Below are 26,486 nucleotides of genomic sequence, written 5' to 3'. Positions count from 1 at the left end.
CATAAATTCCATTTTTAATAATAGCAAAAGATGACTGAAAATCAAGTCTAGGATTGCACTTTTTTGATCAAGAATATTCTTTATTACCACTTTTTTTTTCTAAGAATGAAAGCTCAGCATATGACAAGCAGAGACAAGTCAGCTCTGCAGTTTACCAGTGGTGTGGTGCTCTCTGGTGGAGGCACAAGGTAGTTCTTGAAAGGCATTAGAGAGTAGTGTTTCTAATTTAATATTAAATTGATAAAAAAATGGCATAAAACAATTGATTATCATTTGCCTGAGTGTAATGCATAACAGATCAGAAACCTTTGTTATATCTGTTCCTGGGTTTTCTGTAAATATAGGACAGTCTATGATGCTTTTTAGTCGTCCAAGTCTATTGAACAAGTCAGTCATGGACACTAAGCTTGTGATTATAATTTAGAAAAAGGGTTTTGCCATTCATCAAATAGGCTTCTTGCTATGATTCCTGTCCCCAACGGAAAAAAAAACCCACAAAAATGGAGATCTGAAGTTTTGTTCTCATGTATATAATCAGTGTTGTCAGAAGAAAAACCTCATATCTCCATTTGTCATTTTTCTGTTTTTGACATGATTTGAGAATACCTGTTTACATTGTATGATGAATGGACTTAAAGAAATATATATAGATCTCCAAAATTGTAACTTATAGATAACATTTTATATATATATATATATATATATATATATATATATGTGTGTGTGTGTGTGTGTGTGTGTGTGTGTGTGTGTGTGTGTGTGTGTATGTACGTGTGTATAAATATATATATATATATATATATATATATATATATATATATATATATATATGTATGTATATATATATATATGTATGTATATATACATGTATATATAAAATTTATTTTTTATTTTTTTCATGGCACACTTTCAACAAGGTGTTGGAAACATTCCTCAGAGATTTTGTTCATTTGCGTCACTGTTGCCTTTCTATCATCGCAAACCATTTCTTAAAGGAAATAAGTATTTGACCCCCTAGTAAAACATCATTTAATACTTGGTGGCAAAACCCTTGTTGGCAAGCACAGCAGTCAGACGTTTCTTGTAGTTTTTTATAAGGTTTGCACACACTTCAGGAGTAATTTTGGCCCACTCCTCTCTGCAGATCATCTCCAAATCCTTAAGGTTTTTAGGCATGCATTTGGAAACGCGAAGCTTCAGCTCTCTCCATAGATTTTCTATGGAATTGAGGTCAGGAGACTGGCTAGGCCATTCCATGACCTTGATATGCTTCCTAGGCTGTATGTTTTGGGTTGTTGTCGTGCTGGAAGACCCATCCACGACCCATTTTCAGTGCCCTGGCAGAGGCAAGGAGGTTGTCACCCAGGATTTTGCGATACATGGCCTCGTTCATCTTCCTGTCGATGCGATGAAGTTGGCCTGTGCCCTTAGAAGAAAAACACCCCCAAAACATAATACTTCCACCACCATGCTTGACAGTGGGGATGGTGTTCTTAGGGTCATATTCTGTATTTTTCTTCCTCCAAACACGTCGAGTTGAGTTGAGGCCAAAGAGCTCAATTTTGGTCTCATCTGACCACAGCACCTTCTCCCAGTCTCTCTCGGAGTCATTAATGTGTTCATTGGCAAACTTGAGGCGGGCCTGGACGTGAGCCTTCTTGAGCAGAGGAAACTTGCGTGCACTGCAGGATTTTAAACCAATATGTCTCAGTGTATTACCAATGTTTTTTTTTTTGGAGACTGTGGTCCCAGCTGCCTTGAGATCATTAACCAGCTCCTGCCTGTGGTTCTTAGCTGATTTTTAACCTTTCTCATGATCAATGAGACTACACGAGGTGATATCTTGCATGGAGCTCCAGGCCTAGGTCGATTGACAGTAATGTTGTACTTCTTCCACTTCCAACAGTTGTCACCTTCTATCCAGCTTCTTACTTATGGCTTTGAAGCTCATTCCAGCCTTGTGTAGGTCAACAGGTGTCTCTCATGCAGGTAAGGACTTCACTGAGATTAGGGTGTATCAGTGGTCTGTGGGAGCCAACATTAGTCATGGTTTTTAGGGGATCAAATACTTATTTCCCTCAATGAAATGCAAATTATCTTTTATTTAAATATTATTTAATTTTCTAGATTTTCTTTTTGATATTCCATCTCTCACTGTTAAAATGAAGCTACCATAAAAATCATAGACTGTTTAATTATCTGTCAGAGTAAAAACTTTCAAAATCACTCTTCTTCTTTCGGCTGCTCCCTTTAGGGGTCGGATCATCTGCCTCCATCTTGCCCTGTCCATTGCCTCCTCTACCTTTACACCAACCATCTCCATGTCCACCTTCACTACATGCATAAACCTTCTCTGAGGTCTACCTCTTGTCCTTCTACCCAGCAGCTCCATCTCCAACATTCTTTGACCAATATATCCACTATTCCTCCTCAACACATGTCCAAACCATCTCAACCTGGCCTCTCTGGCTTTATCTCCAAACTGCTCCACCTTCACTGTCCCTCTGATCTGCTCATTTCTAATCTTGTCCAACCTTGTCACTCCCAACGAAAATCTCAGCATCTTCATCTCTGCCACCTCCGGCTCAGCCTCCTGTCTTTTAGACAGAGCCTCCAAACCATACATCATAGCAGGACGCACTACTGTCTTGTAAACCTTCCCTTTCACTCTTGCTGCTATCCTTCTGTCACACATCAGCCCTGACATCCGTCTCCACCCACTCCATCCTGCCTGCACCCTCTTCCTCACCTCTTTTTTTGCACTGTCCATTGCTCTGGATGGTTGACCCAAGATATTTGAAGTCATCCACCTTTACGACCTCTACTCCTTGCATCTTCACTTTTCCATCTGGCTCCCTCTAATTCACACACATGTATTCCATCTTATCTCTACTGACCTTCATTCCTGTCCTCTCCAGTGCAAACCTCCACCTCTCCAGATTCTCTTCCACCTGCTCTCTACTCTCATCACAGATTACAATGTCATCTGCAAACATCATGGTCCATGGAGCCTCCTGCCTGACCTCATCTGTCAACCTTTCCATCACCATTGCAAACAAGAAGGGGCTCAAAGCTGATCCCTGATGTAACCCTACCTTCACCTTGAAACCATTTGTCACTCCAACTGCACACCTCACCACTGTCTCACTATCCTCATACATGTCCTGCACCACCCTAACATACTTTTCAGCTACACGTGACTTCCTCATACAGTACCACAGTTCCTCTCTTGGCACCCTATCATATGCCTTCTCTAGAGCCACAAAGACACAATGTAGCTCCTTCTGACCTTCACTGTACTTCTCTACCAACACTCTCAATGCAAAAATTGCATCTGTGGTACTCTTTCTGGGCATGAAACCAAACTGCTGCTCACTGATCTGAATCTCTCACCTTAGCCTTGCTTCAACAACTCTTTCCCATACCTTCATGGTGTGGCTCATCAACTTTATACCTCTGTAGTTACTGCAGCTCTGCACATCACCCTTGTTCTTAAAAATGGGGACTAGTACACTGCTTCTCCACTCATCAGGCATCCTCTCACTCTCCAGGATTTTGTTAAACAACCTGGTTAAAAAGTCCACTGCCTTCTCTCCTAAACATCTCCATACCTCCACAGGTATGTCATCTGGACCAACTGCCTTTCCATCCTTTTTAAAGCTGCCCTCACTTCCACCTTACTAATTCTCTGCACTTCCTGATCCACTATCTCTCTCCCCCCGTTGTCCTCCTCTCTCTCTCGTTTTCCTCATTCATTACTTCTTCAAAGTACTCCTTCCAACTACTCAACACTCTCTGTTCACTCACTAGTACATTTCCCTTTCTATCCTTTATCAGCCTAACCTGCTGTACATCCTTTCCAGCTCTATCTCTCTGTTTAGCCAAACGAAGTCCTTTACTCCTTCTTTACTGTCCAGCCTCTCATACAGCTCATCATAGGCCTGAGCCTTTGCCTTTGCCACCATTCTTTTTGCTATGCGACTAGCCTCACAGTACTCCTGCCTACTTCCTTCATCTCTCTGGTGATCCCACTTTTTCTTAGCTGCCTTCTTCTTCTGAATACTCTCCTGGACTTCCTCATTCCACCACCAACTTTCCTTGTCTTCTTTCCTCTGACCAGACGAAACACCCAACACATTTTTGCCAGTTTCTCTCACCACCTTAGTTGTAGTTTCCCAGTCCTCAGGTAGCTCCTCATTGCCCCCAAGGGCCTGTTGCAATTTTTCCCTGAACTGCCTGCAACCATCCTCCTCCTTCAGCTTCCACCATCTAATCTTTGGCTCTATCTTCACTCTCTTCCTCTTCTTTGTTTCTAATCTCATTCTACAGACAACCACCCTATGCTGCCTTGCTACACTTTCCCCTGGCACCACTTTACAATCTCCAGTCTCCTTTAGGTGGCATCTCCTGCTAAGGATATAATCCACCTGTGTGCACCTCCCTCCACTCTTGTATGTCACCCTGTGTTCTTCCCTCTTCTGAAAATACGTGGTCACCCCAGCCATTTCCATTCTCTTTGCAAAATCTACAACCATCTGACCTTCCGCATTTCTGTCTTTCACACCATACATACCCAGCACCTCTTCATCCCCTCTGTTCCCTTCACCAACATGTCCATTGAAGTCTGCACCAATCACCAATCTCTCCTCTCTAGGGACACCATCTACCACTTCATCCATCTTACTCCAAAATTCCTCTTTCTCCTCTAACTGACAACCAACCTGTGGTGCATATGAACTGACCACATTCAAAATCACACCATCAACCTCCAACTTCAGGCTCATGATCCTGTCTGACACTCTCTTTACATCCAGAACTGGTCTCCTGGACACACAGAATATCTACCTTCCTTCTCTCCATCATGTCTGCAAGCTCTCTGCCTTTACCAGTCATTGTCCCTATGTTCAGAGTCCCTACTCTGACCTCCACACTCCTGCCTTTCCTTCTCTCTCGCTGCCTTCTAACCCGCCTTCCTCCTCTCCTCTTTGATGGTCTTTGACCTACAGTAGTCCAATTTCCACTGACACCCTGCTGGTCAACAGCACCAGAGGCGGTCGTTGTTAACCCGGGCCTCGACCGATCCGGTATGGCAATCATATTTGTGATCCGCATGATAGTTTTGGCACAAGTTTTACGCCGGATGCTTCCTGACTTCCTGATGCAACCTTCACCATTTATCCGGGCTTGGGACCGGCACCAGAAGTACACAAAGTACACCCCTAATGGCTATATATTATATATACATTATATATATGTATAATGTATGTATGTACACGACACATATACATACGTGTATATATATGTGTGTGTGTGTGTGTGTGTGTGTGTGTGTGTGTGTGTCCAAGTAAATCAAACTTCTGTGAAATCAAACTGTCCACTTAGGAAGCAACACTGATTGACAATCAATTTCACAGCTGTTGTGAAAATGGGATAGACAACAGGTGGAAATCATTGGCGATTAGCAAGACACACTCAATAAAGGAGTGGTTCTGCAGGTGGGGACCACAGACCACTTCTCAGTACCTTTCTGCTTTCTGGCTGATGTTTTGGTCACTTTTGAATGTTGGTGGTGCTTTCACACTCGTGGTAGCATGAGACGGATTCTACAACCCACACAAGTGGCTCAGGTAGTGCAGCTCATCCAGGATGGCACATCAATGCGAGCTGTGGCAAGAAGGTTTGCTGTGTCTGTCAGCGTGGTGTCCAGAGGCTGGAGGCACTACCAGGAGACAGGCCAGTACACCAGGAGACATGGAGGAGGCCGTGGGAGGGCAACAACCCAGCAGCAGGACCGCTACCTCCGCCTTTGTGCAAGGAGGAACAGGAGGAGCACTGCCAGAGCCCTGCAAAATGACCTCCAGCAGGCCACAAATGTGCACGTGTCTGCACAAACGGTTAGAAACCGACTCCATGAGGATGGTATGAGGGCCCGACATCCACAGATGGGGGTTGTGCTCACAGCCCAACACCGTGCAGGACGCTTGGCACGAGCGTGAACACCAGATTGGCAAGAACACCAGGATTGGCAAATTCGCCACTGGCGCCCTGTGCTCTTCAGAGATGAAAGCAGGTTCACACTGAGCACGTGACAGACGTGACCGAGTCTGGAGACGCCATGGAGAGCGATCTGCTGCCTGCAACATCCTTCAGCATGACCGGTTTGGCAGTGGATCAGTAATGGTGTGGGGTGGCATTTCTTTGGAGGGCCACACAGCCCTCCATGTCCTCACCAGAGGTAGCCTGACTGCCATTAGGTACCACTAGGTACCGAGATGAGATCCTCAGACCCCTTGTGAGACCATATGCTGGTGCGGTTGGCCCTGGGTTCCTCCTAATGCAGGACAATGCTAGACCTCATGTGGCTGGAGTGTGTCAGCAGTTCCTGCAAGATGAAGGCATTGAAGCTTTGGACTGGCCCGCCCATTCCCCAGACCTGAATCCGATTGAGCACATCTGGGACATCATGTCTCGCTCCATCAACCAATGCCACGTTGCACCACAGACTGTCCAGGAGTTGGCGGATGCTTTAGTCCAGGTCTGGGAGAAGATCCCTCAGGAGACCATCCGCCACCTCATCAGGAGCATGCCCAAACATTGTAGTGAGGTCATACAGGCACATGGAGGCCACACACAATACTGAGCCTCATTTTGACTTGTTTTAAGGACATCACATCAAAGTTGGATCAGCCTGTCATGTGTTTTTCCATTTTAATTTTGTGTGTGACTCCAAATCCAGGCCTCCATTGGTTAATAAATTTGATTTCCATTGATGATTTTTGTGTGATTTTGTTGTCAGCACATTCAACTTTGTACAGAACAAAGTATTCAATGAGAATATTTCATTCATTCAGATCTAGGATGTGTTATTTGAGTGTTCCCTTTATTTTTTTGAGCTGTGTGTGTGTGTGTATGTGTGTATATAAGTGTGTGTGTATGTATGTATATATATAGTGTGTGTATGTATGTATGTATGTATGTATGTGTATGTATGTATATATATATATATAATGTGTGTGTGTGTGTGTATGTATGTGTATATATATATATAATGTGTGTGTATATATATATATTTATACTTTATTCTATGCCATTTGCTCTTCTGTTTTTAGGCATATTTAGGTTTATAACATTATGACCTTGTTTCTACGCTCATTGTTCATGTTATCAGCTCCACTTACTATATAGAGGCACTTTGTAGTTCTACAATTACAGACTGTAGTCCATCTGTTTCTCTGCATACATTGTTAGCCCCCTTTTACCCTGTTCTTCAGGGGTCAGGACCCCCATAGGCCCTCACAGAGCAGGTGCTATTTGGGTGGTGGATCATTATCAGCACTGCAGTAGCACTGACGTGGGGGTGGATCAAACACAGCAGTGCTGTTGAGTGTCCACTCACTGTCCACTCTATTAGATATTCCTACCTTGTCAGTCCACCTTGTAGATGTGAAGTCAGAAACGACAGTTCATCTGCTGCTGCACAACCAAGTCATGACCAGCCAAACTAAAACAAAACACTGCATTAAAATGAGATATTTTGCTATATAAATGCTTGTCAGTCAATATATTTCAATGGTTGTAATGCCACCCAAACATTATGAATTTTCATCTTGTATATTTAAATGTATATAAAAAAATATTTTTTTACAAAGATGGAACCATTAAAATGGCCTTCCTAGAGTTTATTTATTATTACAGCACACAATGATAGCCCGTTTCATTTCTGGCCTAACATGAAGTGCTGTCTCAGTACTGGGATTACAAATATGAAGAATTAGATGTTTGCTGTGATGAGATACCTGTCTGCTACAGCTTCCCTCTGGAATGATGCTGGATTAATGCTTCCTCTAGTAGGTAAGGTACCTCAGTGCGTGTTTAAGCAATTTAGCATTTTATTAACACAAACCTTAAAATCCGCAAAACATTATGACGGAAGGTATATGGGCCTCTAGCTCTAAATACAAAAATCTTCGGTAAAAGCACGTCTGTGGTAGATTTAGACAAATATCCGTTAAACCTGAGACACAGCGACATCTAGCGTCAGATGTATGATTTGTAATTGGGTCTAAACTGCAGTTTCCTAGGACACAGTTTAAAAACCTACGTGACTCGGGTTTAAACTCAGGTTAAAAATCTAATCCACAGCTCAACCAATCACTGCAACTGCCCCCATGATTTTTTTTAGATAAAAGGTATAAGTCAGCACCAACCAGACCTCCAACCATACGAGTATGAACGAACGAACGAACGAACGAACACACACACACACACACACACACCCTTTCCATTTTCTGAGCCGCTTCTCCCTCAGGGTCGGGGGGGCTATCCCAGTAGATTATGAATAACAATTAAGCTAAATAGCAGTCAGACTGTTGTTCCAAACTGAGCAATAAAAAGCTTTTTAACTGTTTTAGCATTTTACACATAGGGGAGGCCTGCTATTCGCGTGTATTTAATAAACTGGCATATTACAAGTCACATTCACATAGGGCTTAATGACTTGGGGGAAATAATGCATTTTTGCAATATTGCACTTTTGCAGCTGCGGTTTAAATATTTTTTGAGTTAAGTTTATTTTCCTCTCAACGGAAAATGTAGGCTGTAACGTTATTTTAAAAATGCAGCTATTGCGATTTGAAAATCACAATCTCCTTATATTGCAATATCGATATAAAAAACGATAAATACATCTTTCGGAATTAAATTTACACTAGTTTTAAGGTCAGTTCTGTTTTAAGTATTTTCGGTTTATTACTAGGTTTCTCGCGACGGTTGGAAATCTCAAGAGCTGCGCGCGCAACTTGAAAATTCCACGACTGTTTATCGTCAAAAAAATAACGGCCTGGTTTGAGATCACAAACGGTTTTCTGTCGCTACAATGGACAGACATCCTAAACGGAGGGCTCAGCTGACTTTCGGGAGAGGTGAACGAACAAAGGCCGGGGAATTTGTGCCGAAAATCACCACGAAAGATATCGATATTTTGAAATCCGATTGGCTTGGGAGGTCGCGCATTGCTAAAGTCGACGATGGACAAAAACAGCCGTTGCTAAGCAGAGTTAACGGCACCGCAGGAAGGTCCAACACAGCCGTAACGTCAGCAAAAAGGGCCGAACATAGTGAAAACGACAAATTGGCCAACGAGTCATCACCTGAAAACGACGGTATTCAGTCGGTAGAGCCTACGCTTACGCCTGCTGCTTCGCTCCCAGTACTGTTATTTAAAGAAGAGGACGACTCCACGCTAAAAATCACCGGTGTTTTCTCACTGAAAGCGCAGGAAGATATGCAGCACCGTCAGCGTCATGACATTGATGACCTCTCTAATGCAGTCCAATCCGATGTTATACTGCCGTTTAAGCGCCCCCCAGCGCAACTACTTAGCAAGGTCAAAGTCAACACTGAAGGAGTGAACCTCACTCAGTCCCCGTTAGGAGTTGGTAAGGAAGCCAAGGTCATGGTAGGCCTAGTTATAGGTTTTTTTTCTTGTCAAAATGATCATTTATTTAAAATGCAACCACAAACACACGCACACACATTTTCTAAGCCGCTTCTCCTTCTGGGTCGTGGGGTAAAATGCAACCCATCCATCCATCCAACCATTTTCTAAGCCGCCTCTCCTTCTGGGTCGTGGGGTAAAGTGCAACCCATCCATCCATCCAACCATTTTCTAAGCCGCTTCTCCTTCTGGGTCGGGTAAAATGCAACCATGTTCCACAAAATTTAGTTAGTTTGTAGTCCAACTAAATAACATTTTCGGGCCTCCTCTGGTCTGAAAATCTGGCTTTATAAAAAAGCTGATGTTCAATTTCTTATTTCTATTCAATTTGTCTCCCAAGGTGATAGAAGCGTAAAGCAGTTCAAAGACAAGAAAGGCTGTGTTAAGAGACCCATGAATGCATTCATGTTGTGGGCAATGATACACCGCCCTGCCTTGTCCATCGCCAACCCCAAAGCCAGCAATGCAGACATCAGTGTCCAGCTCGGGCTGGAGTGGAGCAAGCTGACTGATAAACAGAAGATGCCCTACTATGAGGAGGCCCAGCGACTTAAAATCAGACACATGCAGGAGTTTCCTGGTAAGGAGGATTGGTGTTGTCAAATTATATTGATAAATTAATTTAAATTACTCGGATACCTTAACCAATAGGTCTTTGAAGGTTTTTGTTCAGTCTTGCAGTTAGGGTAGGATGGTATAGTATTGTATGAACATGTCGTGTCACAAAAACTCATCCAGAATGCAGCAGCATGGCTCATCTTCAGTCTCCCCAAGTTCAGCCACGTCACCCCACTGCTGTGCTCCCTTCACTGGCCTCCTGTAGTTCCACTAATCAGATTTACCTACAAAGCCAAAATTGAACCAGCTACGACCTACTTGATGGCAATGATGAAATATCGAACTGTACCATGAGCCCTTCGAGCTTCGAGTACAGCTCGGCTTGACCCGCCATCCTTTAAGGCGCATGGAAGACAAGCATTAAGACTGTTCTCTGTACTGGCACCCAAGTGGTGGAACGAACTCCCACTGGCTGTCCGTACAGCAGAGTCTCTCGCTGTCTTCAAACGCAGACTGAAGACACATCGCTTTATACAACACTTAAATGAGCATTGAATTAAGTACTGATTGCAGTGTATTGTACTGCACTTATGTATTGTAGTGTATTGTATTGTATTGTATTATATTTCACTGTTCTGTGTTCAACTCTGTTCCTTTTCTCTCTGTATCAACAGTGACTTTTTGTTTCTAGCAGTATCTGAGCTCAGGACTAGCTTTCTCTCTAACCTATTGATAACTAGCAAATATACTTTCTATACTAGATAGACAAAGCACTTCTTGTAAGTCGTTCTGGATGTAAATGTAAATATCAGTTAAAATATCAGTGTTTGGTATTTTTGCTACAATATATTGAACTAATTTAAAAGGAATATATATTGAAATCATTTTACCACATGTAATTGAAGTTTATACCACTATCAATTTTAATTTAAATACATAAATCTATTACCAGCACTATTGTTAAAGGGTCTTTATCATGGGAAAACAAAAATGGACATGCCAAATACTGAAATAAGGCTGCAAAAATGTTTTTGAATAAGGCATGACAGATGATGAGCAAAAAACTGGTAATTTACATATATTAGTCTTAAAGGACCAGAAAAAAACACCTGTTTAATTCTAAGGCCCATATGTAGACAATAAGGAAATGTAAAATAGAAGAAAAATGGGCCTTTTATAGTTATTTTAGGTAAACAGCCATTGTACTGTATTATTCTGTAATAGTAAGCTTTATGTGCTTTATAATATCAAAGTTATTATCTGACTAAGAACTGAAATTCTATAATCATCAATCATCATGTCAGAAATCAGTAACTCTCATTCCTAGATGATGTATTTTTGTTATCCATGTAGATTGGATTTATCAGCCACGGACAGGGAAGAAGTGTTTTACCCCAGGAGTGGGAACTTCAGTGGTGACCACCCAGTCCTGGTCACTCCCAGTTCCAGCACAGACCCAGAGTCCTGCCCCTAATCCTACCACTGTCGTGTCCACCAGCAGCAAGAGCTCAGAACTGCAGACCAGCCTAATGCTCCCAGGTACAGACCACATATTACACTGTAGTTCAGTAAAATCAATCACGATCCTCATCATTTTTTTTCCTCCATGGATTCAGTCTGGCAGTAATAGTCTGTCATTTTGTAGTTGGCCCTAACTTTGTCCTAAGATTAGTTATATGTGCAGTGCAAAGAGAGGGCATAAAAATGAAATACAAAACTGTACAGCTCTTGAGATTGGCACTGAAGCTGCTACATTATTGTTTACAGCCTGAATGCAAGACGCAACAATAAAATGCAGCTACTGTTTGTTTTTGATGTCTCGTTCTCTAAAGAGGTTTTACATTTCTGCTCAAGCTACTTGCATGGATTTGTAACTTAAAGAAATCTATTCCTTATTAATGTAACATTATTTTTAAAGGACTTTATTTTGAGATGCTCAGTTGTATGTGAGACAAGGGAACACAGCAACACAAAGTTTACCTGTAGACAGAATAAAGTATATGAAGATCTTACAGTGGCCTTCAGTCTAAAATGAAGAGCTTTAGACATCAGGCCACTGTCTAATGTTAGACACCAGGAACCTAGGATTTGACATCTACACGTTTACGGGAGATTATTTACGTTTTTGGGGTTGAGGTTCATGTTAAGCTAAAGTAATATTATTATTAGGAGGGTCGCGTTTGTTGAGCAGGTTGTTTTCCAAATGTAGTATTTAATTCATCTGCCAAAATGAATGAGGTACGATTGGCACTACTGTTTGTGCACTGACTACATTTGTAAAACATTCTGTTGTCTACATTCAACTATTTAAATAGCGTCATTTAGTTTTTGATTTTTCCCCCACTTATACACAATATCTTGCAGGACAAAATCCACCAGTCTCCATGATGACTAGAATTACAGCCCCTAGTATGTCCCAGGCTACCAATGCAGCTCCAGTATTCCTGCAGGCCTCTCCCTCCGAGTCATTCTCTCACGGTAAGCACGTGAGCTGTAACCACAACTGACAGTGATATTACCTGAAGATTTTTTTGGAAGACGTCAAAGAATTGAAATAAGAAGAATGATACCACTTGTGCTAAATTTAAGGCCTCAGTCACAAAAAGAATCATACCTTTCTGTTCTGATTTAGCCATAGCCACAAACTATATTGAGTTAACGTGATTGAAAATGATTTAAATGGTATTGATGTCATTTAGTTAAGTGGCTCCTCCCAACATAGCCAGAATATGACAGTGATTCACTGACCAGCTGCTACTTTATCTTCACACTTAAAACCATGTGAATAAGCTTGTTATTGTGTCCAAGTCACTTTTATCCTTAAACTCTTTCTGTACAGCCCTGTCTTACTCTACATCCTGTTCACACCAAAATGTAGCCCAGATTCTGATCTTCATTAAGCTGCTTGTTATTCTCTGCAAATATATTTGGAAATGCTTGTTTCAACTATAGACATGGATTGTTAATTACTTGGCAATATTCAGTTGCATAGGTTTTTAAATTGAACTGCATGTGTCTGTCCTGTTGATCAATAAACAAAACCCATACTTGTATTTATTAAAATCTTTCTTCTAATATCTTTATATGACGTATGTCATATTTTAGGTAAGCTGTTGGCTGTAACCTCACATAGGAGACCTGACCTACAACCAAATCACAGTTCAACCTTGGACATGCCAAGACCAGGAGTACTGATATCGAGCTCTGGGGGCCACCAGATGCCTGGTATAGGCCACCTGTACTCACCAGCCCTGCTGCATTCCAGTAACACCATTTTTGCCTCACCTTGTGCTTTCCCCCCAACTTTGTTCATGCCTGGGCCACAGTTCTTCCCAACAGGGTAAATTAATATTTTGTTCATGAAGTAATTCAGTCTGTCCAAAGAATAGTGCTCATTAGTTTCCAGGCTTGTTATGCTAGTAATGGATTCTGTTTCAATTCCCCTATAGGAACCTCCCTTATGCAGAATACAGTAGTCGCATAACAGACTATGATAACCTTTTGCGGAAGCATGAGGCCTTATTTTCTACCTTAAACCACGAATATGCCATCCATGCTGACTCTGGGAGGCAAAGTCACAGCCAAGGTCCCTCCACCAGTGCAGAATTCCCAAATTCTGTCCCAGCTCTGGACAAACGTGCCTTGGAGAGCATATTCAACCATCCTTCTCCAGAGATTTCTCTTGGTAGGCAGAAGAACAATATTTCTGAAGTTGACGAAGGTGGTGAAATTCGAACCCTGAGAGTGCTTTAGTGTACCTGCTGCCATGCCATGCTGCCAGTTCAGTTCACATGTTCTCAGTCACACTAGTTCCTGTTGAAGCGTTTCTGTTGGAATAAATATTTTTTATGTTAACAATGGCCTAAGTTGTGATTTAATGTATTGAATTTACAGTCACTGACAACATGCACGAGTCTCTTCCGAATCTCTTGAATCCTCTGTCTGAAGCACCGTGGGGGTCTCAACTCGGTTCAGGATTCAGTCCCTAAGAACGCTCTACGTGATTGGCGGATAGCTGGTCCAATCAGCTTACCAAACGGAGCCGATGGACGTTCAATTTAGCCAATCACGCGAGAGGAAACTGTCACAGCGGCTCTGCAGAGGGCGATTCGGCTAGACTTTTTACTTTCGGAGTAATGGCGGAGCACGTAGATGGAGAAAGCACCGCATCTAGCGACAACAGGTTAGTCCATATAATTAACTTAAACATCCACGTAAAAGTACAGTAGACACGCGGTTAGTGGCTTTTTAATACCTAGCCCGTCGGGACCATTTCCCCTTTCACCAGCTTCCTGTCTAAGCTACGTAACGCCACGAACGCTAATGCTAGCTAGGGGGTTACTGTTGGCTAGCGACCAAGCTAACGTTAGCCAAACACTGCCCCACTGTCTCACTCTAAAACCTGTTTTTACCTAGATCGTTTTCTTCAGAAAATATTGTGATGACCTAACGTTGAAGATGGCGAAGCTACTATGAGCTTTTGAACACAAGTAATAAGTTAAATTGTTGCAGATCTATAGGTTAAGTTAGTGGCGGGTTAGCTGCTCATACTGTGAATTCACGTCGGCGTTGGGTGAGCTTAAGTGTTAAACTAGCTAACTACATTATCTAGGAATGTGTTCAGGGTTTCCGGGCGCTATGCGATTATTTTTTGGGTTCATATAGTTGAAAGTTGGCTAGCTATCTAGGTTATCTAAACTAGCTAACTAACGTAGTTAACTCTCCATTTTACAGCTAGTAGCTCTCTCAACGGTGTTAGCTAACGTTAGCTTTGTGGTTAGCAAAATGGAGTAACAGACTAACTAACTTTTGAGGTAGGCCTAGTTGTTCAGTGACCTCAACAAGACTAATGTAAAACTTGATATGCATTGTTTGCACCAACATGTTCCACCCAGGCACGTAATAAAAAACAGCTTGTAGCTGCCTTGTAATGAGTGGTAATTTACTTTAGCCGCGTGATGAAGTGACCAAGCGCATGTCAACACATTCATTTGCTGTATGGCAGTGAACTGGTAAATACCATCATGTGAAGTGTTAAGTAGTTATCACTTTCAACAGTTTCACAAACCGGATGTAAAAACAAAGAAAAACTTAATGTTTAACCCTTGGTTAAACGTCCAAACATTATTTAGTCAACAAGAAGAACCGGGTTTTAAAATTCAACAGTGGCTGTATACAATACTGTCTGTAATTAAACGGATAGCGATGCATTAATGACTGTAAGGCTGAAATGTAGAAAACATCAGCTTAATTTCAGTAGTGTTTACATCTGTACTGGGTGAACCAGGTTACAGTCGCAACCGTTTCATGCGTAGTCCCTTTGAATTTGGAAGTATGTAGTTGAACATTTGCTTCCAGTTCGTCCACTTCTGAATCCATCCTGCTACTGCTGTTGGTAATCATGTCATCCGTTAAGCCAAATTATTCCACTGGCAGTCACACATACCTGTGCCACCATGTCTCACAGAGGAATTGGTATGCTTTGGATAAAGAGAGAGAGAACTTGATTGATCCCAAAGGGAAAGAAAGGGCAGTTCCTTTTTTTCCACTACGCTTTCCGTCACTGTGGTCCAGTTTAATCTTTTTCTTGTCTGTCAATACACAGGCCTATGCTTGTTTTTCAAGCTTAATACTGGTTTGTGTTAACATGCTCGGTTATGCTGTCTGTCCTGAATCTTCAAACAAAGAAAAGTGAGTGCCAGGGTGAGAGGGTTCAGCTGCAGTCTTGTCAGGGTGCTTTATGATCCTGCTGCTGTTAAAGCAAAGAGTCTGCACTTAGTCTGCAAATATCACACAAGCAAGAAATTATCACTATACAGTCACTTTTCAATCACTCAAATGCCATTTTTTACGCCTCACAAAGACACACTATAGACCACCTTCTTTTGAATCGACATTCTGTGCAATGAAGCGTTGTAATCGTCTTTCCTATGCAGTTTTGAACTTCATGTGCATGAAAAAATTAACATGAAGGTAATTACCGATGAGGAAGTGTCCAGGCTAGACTTACGCCTTTGTATTAAACATGTCATTGACTGTGTCGTTTTTGCTTCAGAATGGCGCTGCAGCAAGCCTTACGTTTTCGTAGCCCAGCTCCTCCGCCCACCACAGTGATGCGAGGTCCTCCACCACTCCTACGGCCCCCACCACCTCCATTCGCTATGATGAGGGGACCGCCACCACCTCCAAGACCTCCTTTTGGACGTCCACCTTTTGATCCTAGTATTCCACCTATCCCACCACCTGGTGCCATGCCCCCACCAATTGGATCTCCACATTTGCAGGTATTGTTGGGCACAACTCCTAAAGACTTACTTTTGTGCAAAAATCAGGTTTTATTTTAAAATATTGATAAGGTGCTTGTGCTAATGTGCACAAAGTATGAATTTCATTGTACAGTGTAACTGCCTGTTTCTGCTGTGCATACGATGACAAAACTCTTGAATCCTTTTGACTCATTATTTTTAGTTTCATTCATGACTCATGTTTTCTTTTGCATCTTCAGAGGCCACCCTTCATGCCACCTCCCATAGCCAACATGCCTCCCCCCCCTGGCATGCTCTTTCCACCTGGAATGCCCCCTGTGCCAGCAGCAGGGGCTCCTGGAAGCCTGAGTACTGAGGAGATATGGGTGGAGAACACCACCCCTGAGGGAAAGGTACTGAAGAGCACTGGATTTTGCCTTTGTGTTTTGTTCATCTAAAACACTATTTGAGGGGTGTTGTAACATGTAATACAATTAAATGAAACATGTACATTTTTTTCCTTTTAAGGCGGGGGTTTCCCTTCCCCTTTTTTAACAAAAATATGATTATATGTTACAATTGTATCTGCAGGCCAGATTGTAAAACCATTGTAAAACCAGTTACCCACACCTTAGTCTGTACTTTTTCGTAGGTCTACTACTATAACGCCAGAACTCGTGAATCAGCCTGGACCAAACCAGAAGGAGTGAAGATTATCCAGCAGTCTGAGCTCAACCCTATGATGACTACTCAGGCAGGCACTGTAGCAGCCGCTGCAGCCACCTCCACCAACAGCACAGCCTCAAGTGCAGCCAATACGACAGCCACAGTGGCACCTTCCCTGGCCTCCACCCAGTCTGACTCCCCCACTCACACCCTCAGTGCCAGCCCCAAACCCAGCACTAGTCCTGTCCCTACTGTGTCCCAGCCTGTGGCCTGTGAGTACTGAGGTTCTTTATAGAATTGCTTAAACAGCTGGAGCCTGGCTAATGAAGCTTCTCAAAACCTAACATGCAACTACAGTTGTCTTGTTTCACAGTGGATTTCCAAGAGGAGAAACTGTATCTTGGAAAAATATTAATTATTTAGTCACTTTTAAATAAGTTTGATGTAATATTAATGATGTAAAATGTAACATGTTTAGGGATGTTTTAAGTTTGGGCTGGTTTTTGATTGAGGCCCAGAACAGAGGTAATTCTCATAAAAATTAGTTATTGCTCTTTTTTTTTTGTACATATGTCATAAGTTAACCTGAAAGAGAAACATAAGCACAGTGGTATGTAACATGTGGACCTTTTATCTGAAATAGTTAATTGACTTCTTCATTTCTTCTCTCCAGCTCCAGTAGTATCAGAGATGCCCCCAGTGGCATCCACTCCTCCTGCAAGCGTGGGTGTAGCTCCTGTTGCCGTTGTCAGTGTTCCGACAGTCACAGCTACAGTTACAGCTGTGCATACAGTGCCATTACTTCCCCAGAGCCTTCCACCAGGCCTGCCTCATGCTGTGGCCCAGCCGCCTGCTGCAATCCCAGCCTTTCCACCAGTCATGGTGCCTCCATTCAGAGCGCCTCTACCTGGCATGCACATCCCCTTGCCAGGTACATTAAACAGGACTTTATTACAAACAGTTGTTTCATGTCTTTCAGATCACTCTGAAATAGTGCTGTATAGAACTGTAATTGTAAAATACTTCAATTCTTAACATGCTTCTGACACATTTCTCACAGTTAGTTTATTTATTTATTTATTTATTTATTTTAAATGCTGTCTAATGATCAGTAGATGGCAGCATTGCCCAGATTATTTTGGCTTTTAGAACCGTGAAATCCGTATGGTCTTTGATGGATCGTAAGATCCCATGGACATCAGCTGCTTATTATGTTGAATCTGTTGGCATCACTAGCGTAGATGACTTGTGATTCATATGTGATGTAACACATGGAATGTGATTTTCAAGGCATGTTGCCAGGCATGGCCCCTCCTTTAGTACCCATGATGCACCCACAACTGGCCATCACGGCTGCCCCGGCCGCTCTGGCTGGCGGCCTCCCGCTCCCGGAGTGGTCAGAGTATAAAACTGTGGATGGCAAGACCTACTATTATAATATTCGCACTCAAGAATCCACCTGGGACAAACCTGCTGAGCTAAAGGAGAAAGGTACATTAGTATGCTTGTTATTTGTTGTGAAAAGAACAAAAAACGAAAAACTAAAACATTTAGGACAAAAACAACATTCACTTGACAAGGTCATTTAGGATTTATTTTTCTAATTTAATACCTTTTATTTTGGCCACGCAGATAAGAATGGGGACAAGGGAAAAGATGCCCAGTCTGCTAGTGACTGTGAGGCTATGGAAATCGGTGATGTAGATCTGAAAGTTGAAGCATCCATTCTGGCCAAAGAGGTAAATGTAGGCTATACATTTGAAAATTTTGGCACAGTTTTAGATTTGTAGCTCATGGTCTATTCATGGCCTTCTTATTCTGTCTTTTCAGGCACCAAAGGAGGAAGAAATGACTGAAGAGGAAAAAGCAGCCCAGAAGGCAAAACCAGTGGCTACCAACCCCATTCCTGGGACCCCCTGGTGAACCTTTTTAAAAAAAACTTTTCTTAGAATGCTATTGGGATGCTATAGATAGATAGATGGATAGATGGATAGAATTTCAACTCATTTGAGATGTTTTTTCTTGTTTTGTTTTTTTATGTGTGTGTGTATATGTATAAAGGTGTGTGGTATGGACTGGGGATGACCGTGTGTTCTTCTACAATCCCACAACACGACAGTCCATGTGGGATCGACCAGATGAGTTGGTCGGCCGGGCGGACGTGGATAAATACATCCAAGAACCTCCACACAAGAGGGGTCTAGATGACACCAAGAAAACAGGTTTTTATCATCTTAATTTACCATTTTTCAGGTTTGTAAACAAGATATTTCAAACAAGTACTTGTAACTTTTTGGGTGTTTGTTCAGTTGTCAGAGGAAGTCTGACAAATTGTGAATAAATGAAAAATGCAGTTTTGTTTAGTGTTTATTGATTGCAGAGATAAATAAAACAGGAAGATCTTACAGAGAGGTTACAAGTTTGAAAAGTTTGTATTTTTTAGTGATACAACTATTCTGTTTTAGTCATAGGCATTGGCAAAGAGGAGCTTGAAGCAGCCACAGAAGAAGTACCAGAGGATGAGCCTTCTAAGGCTAAGAAGAGGAAGTAAGTACCAATGCTTTTGTCAACAGTGACAGCAGGGGGCCAGTTTCCTACCCCTGCAGAACACATAGCTTCTGCTGTATGTTGAAAAGACTAAGAGCATGAACAAGAAAATCATACATTAAGTTCATAAAAAGAGGATAAATTCTTAAACGTACAAAGAATATCCATAATAAACTATAGACTTTAATTGATAATGTCGTGAAATCGGAGGCATACGTTTCTTTTTTCGGAATGCACCCAATGCTCATCTGTCTTAGCTTTGGTGATCTTTAGTTCGGTCTGTTATGAGTGGTGACTCCATATTGTCCAGGTTTACCAAGTCAAATCAGTCACTGTTTCCCATCAGTGCCCTTCAAGCCTGCTTCTCCCTGACCCCAAACAGTGGTCGTGTTGCACTGGGGACTATTTTTCAGGGAACGCTTCTAAGCTCTGGCGATGCCAACATGGGCCTCCAAGGTAATACACCTTGTTTGACTCTCTCTAGCCTGCATTAGGAAAACCCCAGTGAAACAATCGAAACATTCTCACTTGAGACCTCATTTTCTACTTGTTTGCTCTGAATATTTGCAATTCCGTAGTGAGGATAGTGGGTGGGGGAGGGGTTGATGGGTGGTGCTGGTCTTTGCAAGCTCTGAAATGCTACACATTTATCATCAGCTACTAATGGTCATTCTGTTTGGTAGTCTTTTTTTTAAAAACGAAAATAGAGTAACTCAAAAGAATCAAGTCCTTCCAAACATTTACTCTAAACAATACCAAAAAAATGGCCAGACATTTCCCTTTTTGTTATTTGGTTATGAACCTCACAACACTTGTTTGTCCCCTCACAGAAAGGAGGAGGTCAAGGAAGCTGATGCTGAAAAAGAGGCCGCCGTGGAGGCCGAGCTGAAGGCGGCTCGGGATCGGGCGGTGGTACCGCTGGAGGCCCGCCTCAATCAGTTCAAGGACATGCTGCTGGAGAGAGGGGTAAAACACTTCAATCCAACGCAATACTCTAACCAGCTCTGTAATGTTAGACACATAAATCTGAATGGAAGCCCACCAAGGTACAATCTTCAGTTTGTTCTCCTTACTGTCCTCTCTCCTGTATATCTCTTGTTGGTGCTCTCTGTGTTATTTACTCTGATTGTCTTAATTGAGTGAATTTTTTTGATGAACTCCTGAAGACGGTCTCTTTTCTCAGCTCTTCTTTCCCCCAGTAATACCTTAAACAATAATGTTTTGAAATTAACTAGGGATGCTGTGATCTTAAAATTCTGGACCAGAAGCTTTATATGTTGGGGTGTGCAATATGATCATATGTGATGTTATTGTGATAAATTGCCACATTTAGTCACAGTATGCTTTCCTCGTAATATTATGGATAGTGCTATAATGACCAATTACTTTATTTTAAAAAGAGCATAATTAGGCATATTTATTTAGACTTCAGCACAGTATGTGAAACATTCAGTAAACATCAGCGTACTCGTCTTTTACGGGCCAGTTAAAAAAAAAAATTTTTTAAACTTTGCATGAGAAATACTAAATACCATGCACATTGTTTATCCTGAAAATGTCTTCGAAGTATTGTGATTATATCTTTGTCATATTGCCACCCGCTGTGTGTATCAGTCGGTTCTCGTGTAGATAGAAGTATTTTACCTTTGTTACGTTTTATGAAATGATAAAGTTGTCCAGATTTAAAAGATTTTAAGATGAATGGCCACTACAAATTGCCTGAACTGAGTGCGATTTCATATGAATATGGTTCCAGTGTTTTTGTGTGTCCCTAAGATAAACTACTAAGAATTGTATTTAATACCTTTTTGAAATACTTTCTTAATGCTTTGCACAAAATTGCTATTTTTATCAAGTAGTGTTCTAAAACTACTGAGATTCTCTGAATGTAAAATTCTCTTACATTTTTTGATCATTGTGCTCAAGATTGAATGTTTTTATGGTTTACTACTGACCACTGGAATTTACTTTGTGGTTGTTTTCTTGAAGTTGGTCTGAAAGTTTAAAATCTTTAGTTCAGTAGAGCTAAAAAAGTAATGAATTCTCTATTGATATCATGAAACATTACAATACAATAACAAGTGGCCTAACAGTTTTTTTCCAGTAGTGCCATTTTTCCCTTGGTGTTAGAATTTATTTTTTTTATTTTTATTTTTTTCCCCATGTAAGTAGCGGTCCATTCTTAACCTTTGATCACACCGTCTACCGGCAGGTTTCAGCCTTTTCCACGTGGGACAAAGAGTTGCACAAGATCGTATTTGATCCAAGATATCTACTGCTCAACCCCAAAGAGAGGAAGCAGGTAGCAGAGACTTTTCACAAACAATTAAAGGCAGACTTGTTGAAATAGTGTTAATCATAGAGCTAAACTGGAATCTTTAGTTCTGGGTTGTCTGAAAAGTGAGTTTCCATCTGCCTATGCAGGTTTTTGATCAGTATGTGAAGACGCGTGCTGAAGAGGAAAGGAAAGAGAAGAAGAACAAACTCATGCAGGCTAAAGATGACTTTAGGAGAATGATGGAAGATGCCAAACTTAACCTTAGGTTTGTCACTGGTGTTTGCTGTATGTGCCGCTGTTGGCTCATGCTTTGAGATATTTGTTTGTGTTAGACTACACGGTAATCAAATCAGATTTATTTGTATAGCGTTTTTTGCAACTGATATCACAAAGCCACTTCACAGAATTCCAGTAAAGACATACTTTCTTAATGCTTTGCACAAAATTGCTATTTTTATCAAGTAGTGTTCTAAAACTACTGAGATTCTCTGAATTTCAAATTGTTTTTTGGTCATTGTGCTCAAGATTGAATGTTTTATGGTTTACTACTGACCACTGGAATTTACTATCATTTACACTCCCTTTGCAAATTAGCAAAGTCATAGACCTGACTGTAAATTGATATGGATTCAAATTTACATCGTCAGATTGTTTGAAGTTGTTCTTAGTATTTTTCAGTTGTTGGAATCAACCCAGTTATAACAGACTTGCACATTCTTGCATGGACTTGAATGCATGTGAAACTTTTTAAAGGATAAATATCTGCAAATGGTAGATACTGGATTAGCTTTGTGTGTTCCTGCACACATGCTTCTGTTTGACAGTGATAAATATGTTGTCCGTCTTCATGTTTAGATGCTCTAAACTCCATCTTGTTTTCTAGGACCACATTCAGTGAGTTTGCCTCAAAGCATGCAAGGGACCCTCGTTTCAAGGCCATTGACAAAATGAAAGACAGAGAGGCTATGTTCACGGAGTTCATGACTGCCCTCCGGAAGAAAGACAAAGAAGATTCAAAAACCAAAGGAGAAAAGGTGAATGCTAACTATCCTTTCAAGATGAAGAATCGAAGCTAGGGATGCTCAGATATTTAGTTCCTACAGTTCAAGTTTGCAAGACTGTCACAAGCCACATTGACTTGCAGCATAATAATCTATCTCTTAATAATTTGAGTAAATGGCTCAATCGGAATAGAATACATCCATGTGTCTCAGAACACATCTTCCTCTCACCACTAACTTAAGTGTGTAGTACACTTTTCTGCCATAATTTTAAAGCATTTAAAAACGAGTGTGCCAGCTGAAAACTTGTCTCACTCTAATACAGAACAAGCATATTAAAAAATTGCAAGTCCACATGCTTAATTCCACTGTGGTGAAAAATGTCCACATTAGCATTTATTCCTAATCGTAATTACTGTAGCGCTGTTATCAGCAGGATTGAGAGCTTTACAGTTTCTCTTAAGACTAGAATGCAGAACAACACTTCTGACCATGCTCTCTGGCCATGCATAGGTGAAGCAGGATTTCTTCGATTTGTTATCGGACCACCATGTGGACATACAGCAGCGCTGGAGCAAAGTGAAAGACAAGTTGGAGACAGATCAGCGCTACAAAGCTGTGGAGAGCTCTGCAGCTAGAGAGGAGCTCTACAGACAGTATGTGGAAAAGCAGGCTAAAGTAAGAGCAACACAATCCTACTAAATATGCTGTCCGGTTAATCCGAAGGCCTCTCGTTAGATGGAGTCTTGTATAGTAATTAAGTTATGCTAATGGATATTAGAATATTTGACTATCCTCATAGAATCCAGGTTGTTCTTAAGTCTTATGTGACTAAATGTTTTTGCTGTATCTGGCTCTCCCTCGACTTCTGCAGAATGTCGATGCGGAGAAGGAGAAGGAGCTGGAGCGCCAGGCTCGTATTGAGGCCAGTCTGCGGGAGAGAGAGCGCGAGGTGCAGAGAGCACGATCTGAGCAGACGAAGGAGATCGACCGAGAGAGAGAGCAGCACAAGCGTGAAGAGGCCATCCAGAACTTCAAAGCTCTTATGTCTGATATGGTCAGTGAAATTGATTCATTCATGGCAGTGGTTAATAGTTTAAGCTAATCTTCTTGAGCTTTTCTTCAGTAAACACACTTTTGCGAAGGAGTTTGTGAAGGTTTTTGTAATTTTTCATTATTTCTGCTCTAATGGCTCCCAAAAGATGAACTGATCCCAAGCTAAAGTTATAACGAGTAAAGGCAGAGTTGCACAACATTGCACATCTTGCACTGTAGTGTTTTTACTAAGAGAATGTTTGAAGCAAGCAAGGCCATTGATGGAAGGCAGGCATCACTTGTATTTATGATTGATGTGTACAAGTTGACAAATGTGGGGAACAAATAGTGTTTGTGTGAGCAACAAAAACTTTGCTGCCTATTAATACTAATCAAAATAAATGTGGTTGACTTTATTGTATTAAAGGTTGAACCAGTTACTGAATCAGGGTTCTAACACTTTTTCATCAGTGTCCATGATTGGAGAGTTCAGTACAGATATTGCAATGCAAAATTTGTTACATAAGTGAAGTGGAAGTGTCATAATGCATGTTGACAGCTGCATCATATTGTTATCTGCAGATGTTTAGCAAATATCAGCATTGGACAGGTATTTGACTAACATTTCAGATATTCCATGCTGTACTTAAGATATTCAGATTCAGATGTTCAAATATTACTTACTGTGCTAAAGAACAGCAGTGTTTAGGTGATGCTGGGTTCATATGCTGAAATGTCTACTTTATTCATTTAACTGCATTTACACTGCATTCCTGCTCTCTAAAACTGTCATGTCTCTGTAATGCCAACCCAGGTAGATTTATTCTCAATTTCAACATTATAATACACAAAGTATCGTATGTCAGCATCAGCCCACAGTACCTCTGTAGGTGCCTCCCTAATTATGACTTAGATGAACAGTTTGTGCTTTTGGAGCCATTTATGCAGAAATCCAGGTAAATCCCTCTACATGTTTTTGTGGTGTTATCCTTGCATTCTCTGTGACCACACTGTACTTTGCTGATCTTTCATCCAAATACTGTTTGTGTATGTATACTTGTGAACAGGTGAGATCGACTGATGCCTCCTGGTCAGATACGAGGCGCAATCTACGGAAAGATCATCGCTGGGAGTCAGCTTCCCTGTTGGAACGACATGAGAAAGAGAAATTGTTCGAGGAGCATGTTGAAGCGCTCACTAAAAGGAAAAAAGAGCAGTTCAGGCAGTTGCTGGATGAGACCACCATGGTGAGAGATACTGCCACTGGCTAGAGCTGTATATGCATATTTTTAACATATCATATTCATTGATTTAAAAGTATTTCTTGCCTGCTTTGGGCACTTTTTCCTCTCTGTGTACTCTGCACCTATCTACCTTTTGACCTCAAGGTGGTGCTCAAGTACATATTGGTAAATGAAAGTGTTGTCTTCTGTTACTCATGAGCCCATAATCATCTCTTCCAGATCACACTGACCACCACATGGAAGGAGGTGAAGAAGATCATTAAAGATGATCCTCGCTGCATCAAGTTCTCCAGCAGCGATCGGGTAAGAGCTTGGCTAATATCCATAGTGTGAATGGCGTCTTCCTGTTACAGGGTCATGTTAATCTCCTGAGCCTTTCTTTTCATAGAAAAGACAGCGGGAATTTGAGGACTACATAAAGGACAAATACATCACTGCCAAAGCCGATTTCAGAACTCTTCTAAAAGAGACAAAGTTCATCACATACAGGTAAGGGAATGTATAATTTTAGAAACTTGTTTTTTAAATATATACACAAAAGATGATACATTTTTTCTTGCCTGTCTGTGTAATACATCTATGATGAAATAATCAGGTCTTTTAATACTAAATGACATCCCAGGGTGGCAATAGAAACATCATGTATAAGGACTTTGAATAGAGAACACCGTGAGGAAGTACAATATTCAAGATTTTCACCATGTATGTTCTGACTTAGATCCCGAAAGCTGATTCAGGAGTCAGACCAGCACTTGAAGGACATTGAGAAGATCTTACAGAATGATAAACGATACCTGGTCCTTGAATGCGTCCCTGAAGAACGCAGAAAACTCACCATGTTCTACATTGAGGATCTTGACCGTCGAGGACCCCCACCTCCCCCGACAGCGTCAGAACCTACCCGACGCTCCACAAAGTGAGCTTTGTCAGACATCCTGTGGACTGAGCATGAGTCTGCCCTGCATTTAGCAGAGTATAGTGTTAATGACCCTTGGTTACCTGGAACATCTGTGTATTTATTCAAACCATGTAAACCTATTGCCTGCTAGTCAAGAGGTTATTGGCTAGAGCAAGGCCATATGTTAATGCTGGTCTGTGATCTTTGGCTATAACGTAGGGTCAAATGAATTCAAGTGAATGAATCTGTAGATATGTCATGACTGGTACTGCTGGCCGCCTGTTTACCCAGAATGTTTTTTTTTCCTTTTTCTTTTTTTAAGTAGGCTGCTGCTATGACAGCAGGGACTGTGCAGGCCAGTGTGGCAATTATTCAAGTACTCCTGTACCACTCAGCGGAACAGGGCATGGATGTTTAATGTTTCTTAAAGTGGTTTGCTTTTGAAGTGTTGCTCTTTCTGTATACAATGACTGGAAATAAATGCAACCTCAGGCTTTGCTCTTTTTTGAAGTTGCCTT

General features: G+C 41.4%; 2 protein-coding genes across 2 annotated transcripts; both read left to right on the top strand.

Annotated features, from left to right (window-relative positions):
- Nucleotides 1–8,821: 8,821 nt before the first annotated feature.
- Nucleotides 8,822–13,896, top strand: LOC108441633 (transcription factor SOX-30-like). The gene is made up of 6 exons (XM_017721259.2): nucleotides 8,822–9,437; nucleotides 9,837–10,076; nucleotides 11,408–11,593; nucleotides 12,419–12,532; nucleotides 13,160–13,394; nucleotides 13,504–13,896. Exons 1-6 carry the CDS (start codon nucleotides 8,876–8,878, stop codon nucleotides 13,805–13,807), a joined length of 1,641 nt encoding a protein of 546 aa, XP_017576748.1. The 5' UTR covers nucleotides 8,822–8,875; the 3' UTR covers nucleotides 13,808–13,896.
- A 294-nt stretch (nucleotides 13,897–14,190) lies between these two features.
- On the top strand, nucleotides 14,191–26,478 carry tcerg1b (transcription elongation regulator 1b (CA150)). Its single transcript, XM_017721249.2, has 20 exons — nucleotides 14,191–14,237; nucleotides 16,110–16,338; nucleotides 16,560–16,712; nucleotides 16,952–17,237; nucleotides 17,639–17,896; nucleotides 18,256–18,456; nucleotides 18,598–18,704; nucleotides 18,796–18,884; nucleotides 19,027–19,187; nucleotides 19,431–19,512; nucleotides 20,343–20,478; nucleotides 21,725–21,814; nucleotides 21,937–22,055; nucleotides 22,674–22,824; nucleotides 23,305–23,469; nucleotides 23,666–23,848; nucleotides 24,894–25,073; nucleotides 25,290–25,373; nucleotides 25,459–25,559; nucleotides 25,789–26,478. Exons 1-20 carry the CDS (start codon nucleotides 14,191–14,193, stop codon nucleotides 25,988–25,990), a joined length of 3,024 nt encoding a protein of 1,007 aa, XP_017576738.1. The 3' UTR covers nucleotides 25,991–26,478.
- The last annotated feature ends 8 nt before the right edge of the window (nucleotides 26,479–26,486 follow it).

This window comes from Pygocentrus nattereri, chromosome 16 (genome assembly GCF_015220715.1).
Source record: "Pygocentrus nattereri isolate fPygNat1 chromosome 16, fPygNat1.pri, whole genome shotgun sequence".
Taxonomy (NCBI): Eukaryota; Metazoa; Chordata; class Actinopteri; order Characiformes; family Serrasalmidae; genus Pygocentrus; species Pygocentrus nattereri.
This window is presented reverse-complemented; position numbering and strand designations above follow the sequence as displayed.

What these genes read in the sequence shown, in the direction of transcription:
- LOC108441633 (XM_017721259.2), top strand. Translation starts at nt 8,876, where the DNA reads ATGGACAGACATCCTAAACGGAGGGCTCAGCTGACTTTCGGGAGAGGT. An exon ending in TCAGTCCCCGTTAGGAGTTG is followed by an intron (nt 9,438 to 9,836) that starts GTAAGGAAGCCA and finishes TTGTCTCCCAAG; the next exon opens with GTGATAGAAGCGTAAAGCAG. An exon ending in CTCCGAGTCATTCTCTCACG is followed by an intron (nt 12,533 to 13,159) that starts GTAAGCACGTGA and finishes GTCATATTTTAG; the next exon opens with GTAAGCTGTTGGCTGTAACC.
- tcerg1b (XM_017721249.2), top strand. Translation starts at nt 14,191, where the DNA reads ATGGCGGAGCACGTAGATGGAGAAAGCACCGCATCTAGCGACAACAG. An exon ending in ACACCACCCCTGAGGGAAAG is followed by an intron (nt 16,713 to 16,951) that starts GTACTGAAGAGC and finishes ACTTTTTCGTAG; the next exon opens with GTCTACTACTATAACGCCAG. An exon ending in ACCCCAAAGAGAGGAAGCAG is followed by an intron (nt 21,815 to 21,936) that starts GTAGCAGAGACT and finishes CTGCCTATGCAG; the next exon opens with GTTTTTGATCAGTATGTGAA.